Raw genomic sequence first — 18,187 nt, forward strand, 5'->3', positions numbered from 1 at the left:
GCCCTTTCCCATCCTTCCTTCCTCTCTACATGCCAGGACTCTGGGTGTCCACCTCTCGTCCAGGCATCACCCCATCTGCTCCCCCTAACGTAACCCTGACGGCTGTCCCCCCAGTCCTCCACCAAAAGCCTGCGGACCACCATCGGCGAGGCGTTCGAGCGGCTGCACCGGCTGCTGCGGGAGCGGCAGAAGGCCATGCTGGAGGAGCTGGAGGCCGACACCGCGCGCACGCTCACCGACATCGAGCAGAAGGTCCAGCGCTACAGCCAGCAGCTGCACAAGGTGCAGGAGGGCGCCCAGATCCTGCAGGAGCGGCTGGCCGAGACCGACCGGCACACCTTCCTGGCCGGGGTGGCCTCCCTGTCCGAGAGGCAAGTGCCTGCCTGTCGGGGGCCTTCCTGAGGAGGGTGTTCCCTACTGAGCCCATGGAGGTGGTAGGAATGGAGATAGATGAAGCGGGTAGCAGAGAATTCATTCATTCAATCTTTATCAAATGTATAGGACATCTGTTGTATGCCAGAGTCTGTGCTAAGGCTTTATGTATTTATATTTACATAATATAGTATATTACTTGTGTCATAATATGTTTGTTGCTTACAGATTTATATGATTTATAATAACATGCATATTATCCTATCTCAGTGGTCGGCAAACTGTACCCTAATTAAGTTAATAACATTGTATCTACTTATATAGTTTAAGTTTAAAAAATTTGGCTCTCAAAAAAAATTTCAATTGTTGTAATATTGATATTTGGCACTGTTGACTAATGAGTTTGTCGACCACAGTCCTATTTAATTAAGAGGGAATATGCAAATTGACAGTCACACTCTCACAATGATGGCGGCACCCATAGCCACAAGATGGTGGCACCTAGTCCCCTCAGCCTGCTACCAGAGTCCCACAGTCCTTTCAGCCCAGCTGGAGAGGAGGAGTGGCAGGTACACAATGCTGCCAGACCCACCCTCAGCCCCCCAGCCACCCAGGGCTGGCCCAAGGCACATGCAAGCCTTGGATGGCAGCTGCCCAGTGACCCAGGGCTGCCCAAGGCTCAGGTAACCAGAGCTGGCCAAAGCTTGTGGTGCCGGCACTGACAGCAGCAGAGGTGTGATAGGGGCATCTCCTTCCCCTGATCGCCAGGTTGCCTCCTGCCCCTGAGGGCTCCCAGACTATGAGAGGGGGCAGGCCGGGCTGAGGGACGCCCCCCTCCAGTGCATGAATTTTCATGCACCGGGCCTCTAGTTTTACCTAATAATAGACAAACGTAAACTGACCATACCTCCACTACACCACCAGCCAATCAGGAGTTATATGCAAATTAACCCAACAAAGATGGTGGTTCATTTGCATACACAGGTGCTGAATGATGAGGACAGGATGCAGGTGTTCTGCCCCACCTCCGGCCCCTCAGGGCCTCTGGACAGTGTGGGAAGGCAGGGCTGGAGCGGAAAGAGGTGGCTCCCAGAGCCTGAGTGAAAAGGGGCTGGGCCAGAGTGGAAAGCCGGTGCCGGCAGCCCAGGGAAAGGAAAGCCCATTCTAGCACAAACCTTTATGCATCGGGCTTCTAATATATAATAAATAGCCTCCTTGAAAGTAGTTACCACTATCATCCCCATTTCACACACGTAGAAACTGAGGCTCAGAGAAACTGGATCAGTTGGCTAAGGCTCCTCATTAGTATGTGGGAAAGCTGGGATTCAACCCCCGGTCTCTCTGAGCACCCTTAATTATTAACACTTAATTATTGGTCTGTTGATGATCAGTACTGATAGTTAACATCATGTATTTGGTGTTGGCCATGAGCCAAGCCCTGTGCAAAGCATTTTATGTATGTTATGCCATATAATCCTTACAACCAAGAAGGCAGGTGCCATATAGTACCCTTTTTAAAGAGGAGGAAACTGAGGCTGAGAGCTAGAGAGGTAGGAAGTGGTACAAGCAGGCACTTGAATCTGGGTCTGGCTACTTTGCACACACGACCTCACCCTGTGTCCGCTACCCTGAAGGTGGCCAGTGTGGGGACAGAAATCCAGCCTCCAATGCAACCTGCTCTCCTGCTCTCCTTCCAGGCTCAAAGGGAAAATCCATGAGAGTAATCTGACGTATGAAGACTTTCCAACCTCCAAGTACACAGGCCCCCTGCAGTACACCATCTGGAAGTCCCTGTTCCAGGATATCCACCCAGGTAAGGCCCTGCCTGCCTCTCATCAAGAGAGTCCAGGAAGAGGCAAGAATGCTCATGGACTGAGGTCTCTTGAGCACATCCCAGCCCAGCCCCCTTTTCTAAACACAGGAAGTGGGCAGGGCCAAGGGATGAAAAGAGTGCTTTGCTGAACACCTACTATGTTCCAGAGCCTATGCTGGGCACCTACACAATCACTTGGCTCAAAGAATCTTCGTACAACCCCAGGAGGAAGATTTTATTAGTATACCCATTCTCCAGGTGAAGACACTGAGGCCCTGGGCAGGTCACTCATTCAATTTGTAAGTACAGTATATATAAAGCACCTACCTCACACCAGGCACTATACTAGGTGCTAGAGATATAGCAGTGAGCAAAACAGGCAAAAATCCCTGTTCTCGTGGATCTCACATTCTAGGGCGTGAGAGAGGAAGAAACCAAGGTAAATAGAAGAAATACATAGTTTATTAAATAACGATAAGGATAGGAAAGGGACTTGGGGGCACTGAGGTAGAATAGAGATCTTAGATGGGGGGTCCAGTTGGACCACACTGAGGAGGAAGCATGGGAGTAAAGACCTGAAGGAAGGAGAGGGAGCCATGGCGTCATCCAAGGAAAGAATGTTCCTGGCTCAGGAATAGCAGGAGCAAAGGCCCTGAGGGAATGGCTGGAAGGGAATGAGTGAGAAGGGAAGTTGAAGTGAGGAGGTCAGAGATGGAGCAGTGGCCAGACCCTGAGGGCCCGTAGGCCAGAGTGAGAACTTAGAGCATGGTGGTGACAGTGGAGGTGGTGAGGGGTGATCTGATTTAGGATGTACTTTGAAGGGATTGCCAATAGGATTTGCTAATGGGTTGAAAATGAGAAAAAGAAGACAAGGAAGCCTGCAGTGATTTTGGCAGAGGTGATTGGAAGGATGGGCTTGTGAGCATGAGGTTTGCAAAGCCAATTAGTGTCTCAGTACCGATGTGGAGAAGGCAACTGGGATGACGAGTCTGCGGTACGGGAGAGAGGTCAGGGCGGCCTCCTGGGCATGTGGGTTGTACTGAATGGGCCCGGGTGAGCTCACCTGGGAAGTGAGGGTAGACGGAATAGAGAGAGGACCACTCTAACATTTGGAGCTTTGGGGCAGGCAGGGATAGGAGGGGCACCCAGCCAAGGAGATGGAGAAGGAGCTGCCAGAGACGTAGGAGGGAACCCTGGCACATCCTGGAGGCCAAGTGTAGAAAGTGCTTCCAGGAGGGGAGTGGCCGGTGGTGGCTACGCCACGTGTGAGAGACCCCAAGCTGCTCTCCCGTCCTGCCACATGGAGGTCTTTGCTGACTTGAACAGGAGCTATTTTGGAGGCGCAGTAGGTTCAAAAGCCTGACTGGAAATCATCCGAGAGAGAATGGGAGGAGAGGAAGTGGAGACGGCGTGTGCTTCCGAGGGGTTTTATTTGCCGGAAGGAGAGTGTGTGGCAGCAGCTGTTGGGTTAAGACAGGAGAAGCAACAGCCTATGTGTGGGCTGATGGGAAAGACCCAGGAGAAGGAGGCGGAATTGGAGATGAAGGAGCGAGAGTCGCTGGAGTGACAGCTGAGGAGCGGGATCTGCTGGGGGCCGGAGAAGGTAGGATGATGGGCACCGAGCAGAGGGGCAGGGGCGCTGTGGGAAGTCTCTGCCGAGGGCTCGCCTTTCCCACGAGGGAGAGAGCAAGGCCATCCTCAGGGCTGAGGAGGGGCAGGAGGAGGCGATGGGAGTTTGCTGCGGGAGGAGGGTGAACAGTTCTCTAGTAGAGTCAGTAGACCCTGGGGCTGAGAGATCGATGCCCTCCCGAAATCACACAGCCGACAAGGGCAGCAGATGCCAGCCTTTCGGCAGCCGGGAGCTTGGTGTGTGCCTGAGTCAGGAACGAGGTCCTGGAGAGGCAAGACAAGAACACCGAGGGGAATTCTCCCCAAGAACAGGCACTCTTTTTTTTTTTTTTTTTTTTTAACTAACTAATTAATTAATTAATTGTCTAAAGTTTTATCATATGTCTCCTTTTTCCCCGATTGGACTCCCCGTCCCCTCCCCCCCCCCCCCGCCAATAATTCTCACCCCCTCCCCCCCGCAAGCCCCCACTGCCCCAGGGTCTGTGTCCATTGGTTATGCTAATATGCATGTATATAAGTCCTTTGGTTGCTCTCTACCCCCCTCCCCTACCATTTGTTTCTGGATCTATTCTTTTTTTTTTTTTTTAATTTCTTTATTGATTAAGATATCACGTATTTGTCCTCAACCCCCCATTCCAATCCCCCACCCCTCCCCACTCATGCCCCGACCCCCTATTGTCCTTGACCACTGGTTAGGCTCATCTGTATGCACACAAGTCCTTTGGTGGATCTCTCCCTTTTATCCCCACCCTCCCTTTGGGGTCCAGGCACTCTTATTCTCCTCGCTTTTTCAGATGAGGTGACTGAGGCATAGAGCTACTAGGAACTTATCCACAGTCACAGCCTATAAACAGATAGCCAGGATTTAAATCCAGGATCTGTCAGACCCCAGAGCCTGTGTCCTTGCCCACTAAGCTAACCAGCTATTCTCTGGCCTCAGACCAACCCAGGAAGGCTGGTGGGGAGACTGAGGCTCAGCGGGCTCACTGGTTTCCTGAGGTCACACAGCAGTCAGCGGTCTTTGCACCTGCCTGGATCATTCTTTTGGTCTGCTCACATTGAAAGTCCCCTGAGGCACTTTCAGGGGGCAGGGGAGATACATGGGCAAATAGACTCGGACAGTCCAGCAAGACAGGACTGTTTATGACCAGGGGCTCACAGGGGCTGTGGGAGCCCTGAGGGGGCACTGAGAGGCTCCGGATAGAGCGGGGGCGGAGCCAGGACATGTTGAACATCACTGAACAGATATTTGAACTGAGCCCTAAAAGCTGAGGGCTTTGCCACCAAGGGAAGGGTGGAGCCTGGAGGTGCCTCCAAACAATCCCTGACATTGAACTGAATAGGCAGAGGTGGTGGGTGGTCCAAGGATGCTCACAATTGGGCCTTCTGGGCATGGGCGGGGAGGTGCTGAGGCCAGCCCCTGGGCCTATGACTGCCAGGCAGAGCGGCAGGGCTCCCTTGTAGGTGACTGAAGGTGACTCCTCTGATACATGATTACGGATTTCACAGAAGGGAAAGGCCACCTCCTAGTGCTCTATGCCCTCGTTCACAACGGGGCAGTTGTTGGGGGCAGGGCCCGCTTTCCAGCAGACTGGCGGGGCCTCTGGGACCCCTGGGGCAGGGGTCTCTATATGCTCCTGCCCTTGGAGGGACCTCCGCAGTGGGACCCAGCAAAGTCAGGGCCACTCATGGATGAAGCAGCATAGCGCAAGGAGGCAGGAAGCATGCCCAAGGGTTTTGTTCCCTCCCCAGCCACGGACCAGGGAAGCCCCTTTTGCAGATGGCCTCAGAGCTCTCTGTCTCAGCCGCCACCTGCTGCATCCCTGTCGCAGCTCAGAGGCAATCTGGGCATCTCAGCCTGACAATCAAGGCCCTACGGACTACGTTCTCCCTCCTCCATCCTTGCACACACGCTGCTCCCTAGCCTGCAACCCTCTATGGAAGCCTCCGTCTTTGATGGCGAACTCCTACCTCCTTCACCTCTTAGTTTATAAACACCTCCTCTGGGCAGCCCTCCTGCATTTCTCCAGGTAGCCGTGGGCTTCCTGATCTCGCTGTTTTGTCAGTGACTGTGCGGCTGTCTCTCACTAGACTGTGAGCTCCTACGGGCCCAGAGCTGGGTCTAATGCACCACTACAGATCCCCAGCAGCCAGCACAGTAAATGTATATTGATGAATGAGTAAAATAAAAATGAGTCCCAGTCTCAGTTCTGCAATCAATTGGTATCTGGCATAGAGTAGGTACCCAGACATTTGTTGACTGAAGGAACTTGCCTCACATTCTTGGACAAGCTGCTTCCTCCTTTGAGCCTGATTCTTCCTCTGTAAAGTAGGGATGGACCGTGTTCCCATCTGCACCCCCTCACCGGGGAGCACGTGGCTGAGGGAACTGGGCAGGGTTTCTCAGCCCCAGCACTATCCACCCTGGGGCTGGGTAATTCCTTGTTGTAGGGGGCTGTCCTGTGCCTGGTAGGATGTTTAGCAGCATCCCTAGTGTCTACACGATTAGATACCACCCTGCCCGCACGCCTCCCAGCTGTGGTAACCAGAAATGTCTCAGTCTGTCCACGGTCCCCTGCGAGGCAGAGCGCCCCAGTGGAGAGCCACTGCCCCAGAGAGAGCTGCCCGTAGGAAGAGGGGCTGAGGGAGCAGAGCAACATGTGCCCCGAACATCCTGCCAAGGACAGAGGCCCCCGGGGAGTTCAGAGAACAGTGACCTGGTTAGCCAGGCCCCTTCCTTTGTCTGTAGGGCCTGTGAAGTCACTCTGGCTTCTCTGCCAGCACCAAAGGCCCTTTATGTCCAGATGGGAGGGGCAGGCACCCCCAGGGACCGAGCCCATGGATTCCAGCAGCTTCCTGCACACCCCCCCCCCTCCCCTTGCAGCTCTATAGCTCCCTATGGGCTCATCTGAGAACTTCATCCAGCACCTGTCACTCCTCCGCATCCCCTCACCCCTGCTCTGGAGCTTCCACTCTCTACTAACACGCCCGTCCCCCACCCCCACCCCTCAGCGGACACTGGAAACCCTCCTACGACTGCCGGCCTGGCTGTCCCAGCTCCCAGGCATGGACTTCTTCCCCAGCCAGGCCAGGTGGCCATTGTCCCAAGGACACCAGACACTGCTCCCTTATTTTCCTACCGCCTCCCTCTCCTGGCCTCTTCTCTCCTCCCCCTGCTTATCTGAATCCAGTCATTTTGGGTTCCAGCCTGTTCCCTGCCTGCCTAGCTGTGTGACCGGGGCAAATCGCTGCCCTCTCTGAGCCTGTTTCTTCATCTGCAGATCGGGAAAGTGTAACTTACCTTTCCTGGGGAGGAGGTGTGAGGATTAAATAAAATCCTTTCTTGGTGCTAACTAGCCAGAACTTAGTACTTGGTACCTGCTTGTCATTATTATCCTGAATATCAGATGGTCCCTCAGTCTTACGGAACAGGCTTTCTGGGGCCACAAAAAGGAAAGGAGATGTTTGAAAAGACCTTAACTCATGTTCCAATGCTACTTCCAGCCCAGGTAGCAACTTGAGCAAACCACTGAACATGGAGACGTCTCCATGGCCTCACTTTTCTCTTCTGAAAATTGGGTGCAGTCATCTGTGTTCCTGGGGCTGCTCTGGTATTCCCATCAGCTAGTGGGTGGGAAGATGCCTGACAGATGTCAGCACTGAGTGGGTGGGAGGCCTAGGGGACCAGCTTTTAAAAAAAAAAGGCCTGGCCAGAAGCAAGAGCTTATGGTATCTCCTGTCCTGTCAGGCCTGTGCCGGCTCAAAGCCACTCTCCTGGAGAACAAAGAGGCACACGCCACTCATTGCCAAGCACCGGTGCTGGACTGCGGATTTCTCTGCCGCTGGGACAGCTGTAGTGAGTGGTTAATGATGGCCCAGACACATTTCCTGGGCCTCCACAGCCCATGCTCCTTCCCGAATGCATGTTAGCCTCTAGGTCTCAGAGAGGCTTAAATGGACCAGGAATCTACCTGGAGACCAGGCAGGCTGCCTGCCTCTTGTTTTTCTGAGACAGTGTTTTGGGACCTAGGAAGGCGCTCTGACCTCTAAGATAGTAAACCCCGGGGGAATGGACTCGTTTCCCTGGCTCGGTCACCTCTCCTGAGGATAAAGGATGGGCGGAGGGACTCTGGTCTTCTAAAAGGGAGAAGCTGAAGGCTGTTAACTCCTGCCAGCTCTGGCCTCCAGGGGGCGAGAGGGAGGCCCCAAGACAGGACCCTCTGTTTATGATGAGGTGGGAGGCCCTAGAGGTGGCCCTCAGGTTCAGGCCACGCCTTCTGCCTAATAAGAACACCTGCTCCAGCCCTGCCCCTGAGATGTGGGGCCAGGCCCTGTTATCAGGCTCCGCCCCCTGGTTCTGCCTTCCCTGCCAATGAGTGGCGTGCCCTGCCCTCATCCAGTGCCCGGGCTTCTGTGCCCAGGACCTCCTTCCCTTCACTTCTGTCGGCCCAATCTCAGGGCCACGGACAGCCCACTGGGCTGCCTCCTCGAGTGGCCTCCCTGTTCTCAGTGGCACCCGAATTGACGTGCGATGCTACCTACGCTTAAGAGTCGGGGGCTGAGCCCTCCTACCTGTCTAGTCTCCCTCCTGGTCCTCCTGCCCTGAGCCACAGTTTCTGCCTGCTGCTGGTCTCCTCAAAGCATCCAGGCACCTCAGAGAGAAGGCAGGCTTGCTGCGAGCACTCGGAACTGCTGCTGCCCACACCTCGGCGTGGTGCCCGCTCTGGCCCAGCAGTTGGCACCTGCGTATCACCCGCCTCCACAGCCAGGAGGAGTGGCCCACCTGTGCCCGATGACAGTCTTCTTTCCCTACTGCCCCCTCCCCACTCCCACACACACACTCCATGCTCACTTCCTCCGCCCTCTCCACCTCTCTCCTCCTGACCCCTCTGTGGGAATCCCTCCACTTCCGTGGCAGGAACCCGGTGATTCTGACAGGCTGCACCGTGACCAGTGAGATGACAGGGTAACACGTTCATACTCTGACTCAGTGCCTTCCTTCTCATGGCCCTCCCTCTTCCGTGCCCCGGAGAGAGAGTTGTATTTCCGTCGGCCCCTCTGTTCACGGGGCAGCCCTCTGGATTCTAAGGACAGGACAGAAAAGTGTAAAATGTAAAACTAAACTCACTCCTGACAGAGTCCTGGTATGTCAGAGGCCAGCTTTGTGAGCGGATACATGGACAGAGGCAGCGTCCAGGGCTGTCTGCTGTTCTCTGTTGGACACAGTCGCCATCACGGAGGTGTTTTTGTTTCTGTGCGTGGACAGAGCCAGCAGAGGTGCTTGAAGTAGGGGCAGTGCTCCAGCCAAGTGTAACCACGTCCCTGCCTCACTGAGAAGGAATGTTCCAGAAGGCCAAGGAAGGGGTGGCAGGATTCCTTCTTCCCACCTCCCCCCCCCCCCCCCCCCCTCTGCCTTGCTCCGGCCTGGGAATGGTCCTCCACGCTAAGGAGGGCTGCTTCCAGGTCCCCTTCTTCCCGCTGGGCATCAGCTCCCTCAGGGGAGAGGGAGTGAACAGGCAGGAGTTCATGAGACTCAGAGCCAGCTCTGCTCAGCCAGCGGCCAGTCCAGGGCTCGCTGACCCAGGCTGTGCTGCCGCCCAAAGATAGCACAAGCCGGCTCAGCCTGGCAGCGTGAGCCTTTCCAGAGATCTTCCCCGCGCTGGCACACAAGGAGAGGCTAAGGGATCGCACAGTCCTTGCCCTGGAAGATGTGGGTACAGGATATATTGGGAGCGGGCCCAACGTTAGAGAATCTCAGAGGAGAGAGTGAGCACACCTGCTGGCAGGCCAAGGAGGTTTCCAGGGGATCGGCCACGGAATTGAGCTGTGTGTGAGTGTGTGTGTGTGAGTGTATGTGTGTGTGTGTGTGTGTGTGTGTGTGTGTGTGTGGTGAGGAGGAGGGTGATTACAAGCAGAGAGGAGGTGGGAGAGGACACAGTCTGAGTGAAGGCCTGGGCCTGAATGGGATGGGGAGCAGCAGCTGAGAGGCGGACGGGAAGAGAGGGCTGGGGCTGGGTTGCACGTGGCCTGGATTAGTCCTGGCTTCGCTGAACCACCTGACACTAGTCATGTCTCTTCTCTGGGTTTCAGTTTCCCCATCTGTCACATGGAAGGGTGGGCCTGGAATTAGTGGTTTTCAGATTTATCAGACCCATTATCTACTTCTCATAACAAATAATGTGTCATGTCTCAAAGACAGAATGACCTTTTAATAATTTAAGTACATATATATATACACATGCATACATATAGACACACTGACTGTAATATGTAATATGAAGGAAAAGCAGAAGAAAATTATCTGTAATAAAACGTGTATGTCACTATGTAAATGTTCACACACAGCCACACTAGAAAACATAATGAAGTAATCAAGTAAAACACTATTCTGCCTCAAATGCAGATGGAAGAGGTAGGTTATATCAGCCAGTGGCCTTGTTCTTAAAGATACAGTTTCCAAAAATGTGAACAATTCTCAGTGAAGATTTTTTTAAAGTATATATTTTTATAGATTTCAGAGAGGAAGGGAGAGGGAGAGATAGAAACATCAATGATGAGAGAGAATCATTGATCAGCTGCCTCCCGCAGGCCCTGTATTAGGGATCGAGCCCACAACCTGGGCATGTGCTCTGACCAGGAATCAAACCATGATCTGGTTCATAGGTTGACGACGCTCGACCACTGAGCCACACTGGCTGGGCCTCAGTGAAGTTTTAAACAAAACAAACATAGTCTTTCCTCAGTTCGCATGGTAGTTATATTCCAAAATATTCAATATATATTACAAACTGTATAAAAAGTGTTGCCTGGTGGAACATCTGAAAATTATTGGTGGGGTGGCCTGGGGCTGCCCTGCGCATCCCATTCAGGGCATTTAACACCCCTGCACCCCATCTTTGAGGCAATCCAAACACCTCCCACAGATTTCCAAATCACCCCCGAGGGGACTATCCAGCCCTTGGACAATCTTTTAAGCTCCCTTCCAGCTCTAAAATTCTCTTAGTTCTGGGCCTCATTCTGGTTTATTCTCTTAGTTCTGGACCTCATTCTGGTTTATTCAACAAGCTTTTGGGGAGTGCCCACTGTACGCCCCCGGCATCTGCCCTGAACAAGCAGCATGGCTCGTGCTCCCCTGAGCCACATTGACGGCTGGAGGGCCTCGGCCTTTCCCCTCCCATTGAACAGAAAAGGAAGCGGAGGTCCGGGGAGGCTTGTGCGCAGCATCACGCAGCCTCCTGGGGACCAATCAGAATCTGACCCTCAGCATGGGTCCGCAGTCTCCTCTCCACTCACGTCTCCCTCCTCCATCCCCCACAGTGCCGGCCGCGCTGACCCTGGACCCAGACACCGCCCACCAGCGCCTGATCCTGTCCGATGACTGCACCATCGTGGCCTACGGCAACCTGCACCCGCAGCCGCTGCAAGACTCGCCCAAGCGCTTCGACGTGGAGGTGTCGGTGCTGGGCTCCGAGGCCTTCAGCGGCGGCGTCCACTACTGGGAGGTGGTGGTGGCGGAGAAGACGCAGTGGGTGATCGGGCTGGCCCACGAGGCCGCCACCCGCAAGGGCAGCATCCAGATCCAGCCCAGCCGCGGCTTCTACTGCATCGTCATGCACGACGGCAACCAGTACAGCGCCTGCACCGAGCCCTGGACGCGGCTCAACGTCCGCGACAAGCTGGACAAGGTGGGCGTCTTCCTCAACTACGACCAGGGCCTGCTCATCTTCTACAACGCCGACGACATGTCCTGGCTCTACACCTTCCGCGAGAAGTTCCCGGGCAAGCTCTGCTCCTACTTCAGCCCCGGGCAGAGCCACGCCAACGGCAAGAACGTGCAGCCCCTGCGGATCAACACCGTCCGCATCTGACGCCGCCGAAGGACACGAGGGGGGGCACCGGGGCCCTGGCCACCCGTGGGAGCCCTGCCCAGGAGACGGGAGGCCTGGACTCCAGCCGCCGGCCAGCCTGAGATCTCTGTCTACCCCTCCGCCTGCCTTTCCTTGTCTGTAAGATGGAGGTTGTGCTCCACAATTCCTAAACCCTCTTCCAGCATCGATGTCCTTCAGCTCTGACCTTGATGGGGAGGCATCTTTGGCCCAGGATGTGACATGGCTTCTCAGGGCAGCCCCTGCCCAGCCCTCATCCCCATCCTCTCAAGGGCAGGGCTCCGTCTCCCTGTACCTCCCTCCTGCCCGCATGCCCTAACTTCGGGACATGTCAGCGTGGTTGCCGGCAGTTGGCAGCTCAGAAGATACTCAGAACCCTCTTGGGCTCCCAGGCCTAAGACTGTCCCTGACCAAGCTGGTGATGGGCCGTTTTACCTGTGACCCCAGCCCCCAGTGGACACAGGCAGTAGCTGGACCTAGCGTGGCCTCAAAACTACTCTCTCCTTCCTCCTCCGGACCAAGAGCGTTATGGTTCTTGCTTTTCCAACTTCTCTGCGGGTAAAGACGGCGGTGGCCTGTGGACGGCAGCCAGTAGCTGAGCCGATGATGAGGCTTGGAGAAGGGTCCAGCCTGACCTCTGTGACTGGCTAGAGGTGTGGAGCAGGCTGCAGGGAGCAGCTGTTTTCATCAGGACCCGAGTACTGGAATGGGCTGCTGGCTGGGCCCTCTCTTCAGACTTGGCATCTATCTCCGTTAAGATCCTGATGTAGAAATAAGAGCTGCCATAGCTCGTTTAACTAGACAGGATTTATTACCGGGCCCCTGATGGCTTTACAAAATCATTGGAGGGGCTGAAGGAGCAGGCACTTTGTTGAATTTCCAGGAACAGCTCCCAGCTGCCAGATTCATCGTGTCTCTCCTGACACTGCTTCCAGAAGCCGCTGACTGCAGAACTGTGCTCCCTCTGCTACGCTTCCCAGCAAATGGGTGTCCTGAGGCCTGCCTTCTCCCACTCAATTCAGTTCCCACCGCCAAGCCTCCATGAGGGATTCTATTTGGGGAATTAGAAATCAGGTCCAAAACCTTGGCTGCAAGGGAGTCTGGGGAATGTAGTTTTCTTTCTAGCCTCAGCCATACAAAAAGGCCCCTTAGAAGGACGTTAAGATTGATGTTGAAGAAGCCCTGCATGGTTTTTGCCACGAGTGTGCGTCCAGACCTTGGCTTTGAAGCAACACCTTTCCTGTTCCATGCCGAGTCCCTGCCCAGGGACAGGAGCCCAGAAGATGGGCCTGCAGGACCAGGCTGAAATGCGTCTCCAGCCTTGACTTTTCTTCCTAGGCCTGGGGCCTACATTCTGAACTTGGAGTCTCTGACCACACCCATCCCAAAGGAGCCAGACTAGCTGAACTTGGGGGGCTCTCACCTCATAACTGCTGCCCACTGGGCCTCTCACGGGAGTCCTTAGTCTCACCCAACCCCTTCATCTACCGGAATTTGGGCCACCCCCAGCAGTATTTTTATTTTAAATGTTGCCCATTTTGTGAGTTATAGTGAATTTGTACTAAATTAAAGTTACAGGATACCAGTGCTCAATTTCATTAATTCTGACAAAACAAAAAGGCCTACCTCTTGTGTCTCAGGCAGTCTACATGTATTAGAATACACAAAGCACTCTACTGGGTAGCTACCATGTTTCCCCGAAAATAAGACATCCTCCGAAAATAAGAACTAGCGCATGGAAAGATAAGACATCCCCTGAAAATAAGACCTAGCGCAACTTTGGGAGAAAAAAATTAATATAAGACACTGTCTTATTTTCGGGGAAACGGAAGTATTATGCCCATTTTACAGAAGTGGAAAAATGAGGTTAAGATAGAGGGCGTCGCTTACCATTCCTTGTCCCACGTGGGTTCGTGATGGAGCATGGGTTAGAACCAAGTTCTGAACCACTACTCACGTTGCACTCACTAGCCAGGGAAGAGTGGCAGTCTGCCTGGAAGAGGGGGGGCGGTAGCCTTGGTTGCAGAGTGGAACTCATGAAGCAGTGGCAAGAACCTGGTCTCTGGAATCCCACAGGCCTGGGCTTGAATCCAGGCCCCATCACAGTGTGGCTTCAAAGAGATGATGTAAGCGTCTCTGGGTCTCAGTTTCCTCACATGGAAAAGCGGGGGTGATAACCCAGTCTCACGTGATGTATCAGTAAGCTGCAAAATGGAATGCACCTAGGGAGGCCCTGCCTCACTCCAGCTGCCTCCCAGAGCCAGTGCCTGGAACCGTGTGAGTTTCCTGAACCTTTGGATTGGCTCTGACCCTAAGGAGTCTACACTGAGTGGCCAGATTATTATGATCTCTGAACACATAATAATCGGACCATTTAGTGTGTGTGTGTGTGTGTGTGTGTGTGTGTGTGTGTGTGTATTAGCAGCTGGTGCATGAATTCGTGCATGGATGGGGTCCAGCCACCCTGGCCAGGGGGAGGGGACATGGGCAGTTGGCCAGCCTGCCTGCTGGTCGAACTCCTGGTCGAGGGGACAATTTGCATATTAGCCTTTTATTATCTAGGATATACACTGAGTGGCCAGATGATTATGCATTTAGAGATCATAATAATCTGGCCACTTATTGTATTTCCTGCTTGTGCCTTATGTGGAGTGTGGGACTGCCTAGGCCAGGAAGGCCCCCAGGTCTGCTGTGAAGAAGCAGGTGCATTCTACCTCTGATGGGGAGGCAGCCTGGCCAGGACAGGCAGAGCCCTGCATGTGGACACAGGCCATGCACACTCAGTGGTGCGGTGCAGCAGCCTGGCACTTTTTAGGACAAGCCCATGAAGTTGGTATCATCATCTCAGTGTCTGAGTGGAGAAACTCAGGGGACCCACAGCCAGTATTTAGCAGAGCTGGAAACCAGACCCAGGCCCATCCAAAGATAAAGCCAAACTCTTCCCAGACCTCCCCGACATCTCCGCTATGAGGACTGCATCAGTGACAGGAAGCAGCCCCCAGAACTGGGATCCCCAGATTCGAAGTGGGAGCCGCGCCCAGGCTCCACACATTGTGGAATTGTGCAGTTGCCAGTTCAGCCTCAGTTGAGAGCCAAGCCTCATGTGTCTCCAGGTCAGGGGTGGACTTGTGAAGGCACTATGTGAAGCTTATCAGTTCCCCTCTCCCCTGGGCCTCAGTTTCCCCATCTCTTTGCGGGAGGAGCTAGGGATCTGGGTAATTGTTAGCCAAGGTCCTGGCTCTGATGGTTCAGGATCCTGTAAGTCTAATGTTAGTCTCAGAGTTTGGCCTGCTCAGCACCTAACAAGGCCATTAACTCGATCCTTCTCTCTGGGGTGGCAGCAGGGACAGAAAACAAGAGAGATAAGGTCTCTTAGCTGCACAGAGCTTGGCCCAGGGGCTCGGGACCAGCCTTCCCTCCTGCCAGAGAGGCCATTCCGGGAGGCTGACTGCTCACACCTGGGCAGCATTCCCTCCTGTCTGGGTCCGAGCTCTGGTCACGGTCCCTAGGAGGTCAGTTGAAAGGACATGTCATAGGCTTAAATGCAAGGGGCTGGAGCGGGAGGTGGGGGGACATGGAGGGGATGAGGTGCTGGCCAAGGTGCTGAATCATCATTGCGCACCAAGGCATGGTTATTTCTCAAAAATGAGCACATTTCACTGTTTCTGGTCTGCTTCACATAACTCCATCTTCCATCCTGTGGTTCAGGGTTTCCAGGGAGCTTGGGAGGGTGTCAGATGCAGGGCTCATAGCTGGCAAGCAGCAATGTGAGCCTCTCCCGCTCAGGACTGATTGGGCGTGAGATGAGCGGGAGCGGCAGGTAGGAGATGTAGGCAGTGTTGGACTGTGGGGTTTTAACCCGGTCCCTGCAGGCCACCCAGAGGAGCCCCACCCATGCACCGGGCCTCTAGTGTTAGAATATTCAGATCCCAAATGGAGAGTGTTAAGCATATTTTAGTCTGTTAACCGGGGAGTTCCCTTTTTAATTACGCAACCTGTAATGGGTGCGTACACTTTCACTAGGACGTGTCAGTACGTCACGCCCGGAGGACATAATTTCATATTATTATTTTTTAATTTATACTTAATTAAAATAAATTATATATATATATTTTTTTCATTTATTTATATATAAACCACAAAGGAAAATACAAAATTACAAACAAAAAAAAAATAGAAAAGAATACCAACAAAAAAATGGAAACATCGAATTAAAAAATTATTAATTTTACAAACAATTATAAAGATTACAAAAAATAGCCGGGACCGGTTTGGCTCAATGGATAGAGCGTCGGCTTGGGGACTGAACGGCTCCGGGTTCGATTCCGGTCAAGGCCATGTACCTTGGTTGCGGGCATATCCCCAGTAGGGGGTGTGCAAAAGGCAGCTGATCAATGACTCTTTCATTGATGTTTCTAACTCTCTATCTCTCTCCCTTCCTCTCTGTACAAAAATCAATAAAATATATTAAAAAAAATTAAAAAATAAAGATTACAAAAAATATATACTGTCCCTCTCAGGGTGCAACATATATTTCCAGGACGTATTCATACGTCCTACCCATTCCCGATATTGTTTACATTTGACGTATTTATAGGTCCCGCTCAGTTAACAGGTTAATACCCCTGCTTTTGCAATACTGCCACCCCACTCCCTCCTAGAATGACCTTGCTCTCCTTTTTCTTCTGTCGAAATCATACTCATACTTCACATCCCACTCAAGCCGAAGCTGTCTCAAGGGTTCTTATCCAGCAGAATTCAGCCACTAGACCACGAGCCTCTTGAGGCAGGGATCATGCCCCTGGCTCTGCCCGCTGGATGCAGAAAGGGCCTCGGAAAATGGTTACTGACCAGTGTCAAAGCTAACGTCATGAAACCAAGTTGGGGTTGGGGAGTCTTAGGGACCAGAGACAGCTCTTCCCTAAAGATGCTGGGAAAAAATGCTGATACCACTGGGTGAGCCCACTGACCACCCCAGCCAGATTCTGCGCAGGAAGAACCAGTGAGTCAGCAAAGATTAGGAAAGTTGTTTGAAGGGTTGTCTTTTTAAAATTATAACATATGCTCATTATTATTTAAAATTTCAAATAAATGTAAGACTGTCAAGCTGAGCATCCCTCATCCAGGTCCCAGAAGTCCTTCTGAGAATGTCTGCTCTGCACAAACATAAACAGAACTTCCTGTTTATGATCTGTTTAAATGCACAAGGCTTCTACCAACAATTCCATTGGTAGCAATGCAGGCTTGTTCATTCATCCTTGGCCAGGTGGCTCAGTTGGTTGGAGTGTCAACCCATGCACCAAAAGGTTGTGTGTTCAATCCTTGGTCAGGAGGCAGATGATGGATGTTTCTCTCTGCCTCTCCCTTTCTCTCTAAAAATCAATACAAACATACCTTAGGTGAGGTTTTAAAAAAAAATTTAAAAAGCCTTGTTCGTTTAAAATGTTTTGATTTCCTAAGTAAATGTATTTCCTTGTAACATGGTCATCGTAGAAATTTTGGAAAATATAGTCAAGACACACAAAATATAAATGACCCGTTAGCCACTGTTCACAGGACCACTGCTGGTGATTTGGTGGTAAGATTTACAGCCTTTTTTTTTTTTTTTCCGTGTGAGTCTGTTTATTTACAAAAACCAGGATACTGCTGTTGTTCCGTGCCAGCTTTTGTTCTCATGGTTGTCTTGGTACCAACACCTTGTGAGCATTTTCCCACGTCACTGAATGTCCTCTGGCCAGTTTAGTAGGATGAGGCACTTTCGCCTCAGGGCCCCCTAGCAGCCTGCCTGTCCTGACCCCCATTCTGAATGGAGCTACTCTGGCAGCAGTTGGCTGGAACCGGTTGCTCCAGGCTGTGGCCTCGCTCTGCCCTCCCTTCAGAAAGAGAACACACAGGGAAGGCCTTGGGCACCTGCTGCCTTGAGCCCTCTTGAGCTGAGGCCCCAACACCCCACTGATGGGCACACAGCCCCCCTGCAACTTCTCCACTGCTGCCCTCCGGTGCAGTAACTACACCCCTGACCCTTTCTTCTGCCACATTCTAGAACCCTGGGCTTCTCTGGCCAATCGCAGACCCAGAAGGGGAGAGGTGTGGGGAGCTTAGGAGGCAGGAGAAGGCTACGACTCTGGTTGGGGGTGGAGAGTGCCACTTGCCCCTGTACTTCAGCCAGCTCTTCAGCCAGCTCTTCAGCCAGCTTGCCTTCATCCTGATGGTCCTGAGGAAGGAACTGGGCAGGCAGGAACCAGGAGTGACAGGGAGGGGCTGAGCCACTTGAAACTTTTCTGGCTCCAAAAGCAAATACCCAACTTCCCAGTCTAAGCCAGCTCTGCCCCAGGAGTTTACCAGTCAAATAGTGTGGGTTTAGGTGAATCGTGGGCAAGGTCTATCTCCACTCGGGGGTGCTGGGGGTCTCAGTACCACGTGGTTCCTAAGGCACCTTCCCAGCTCTGGAATTCTATAGCCCAATCTGAACCCATGTTTTCAAATG

General features: G+C 52.9%; 1 protein-coding gene across 1 annotated transcript in view; it reads left to right on the plus strand.

Annotated features, from left to right (window-relative positions):
- The window catches only part of TRIM62 (tripartite motif containing 62), a 29,421-nt gene extending 16,134 nt beyond the window's left edge, over positions 1 to 13,287 (plus strand). Inside the window, exons 4-6 of the mRNA XM_084873098.1 lie at positions 115 to 371; positions 2,070 to 2,185; positions 11,132 to 13,287. Of these exons, the coding sequence (XP_084729224.1) occupies positions 115 to 371; positions 2,070 to 2,185; positions 11,132 to 11,682 (924 nt within the window). The 3' untranslated portion in view covers positions 11,683 to 13,287. The remainder of the gene's footprint in view (positions 1 to 114; positions 372 to 2,069; positions 2,186 to 11,131) is intronic.
- Positions 13,288 to 18,187: the final 4,900 nt, after the last annotated feature.

This window comes from Pipistrellus hanaki, assembly GCF_964339955.1.
Source record: "Pipistrellus hanaki genome assembly, chromosome: 2".
In the NCBI taxonomy this organism is placed as follows: Eukaryota; Metazoa; Chordata; class Mammalia; order Chiroptera; family Vespertilionidae; genus Pipistrellus; species Pipistrellus hanaki.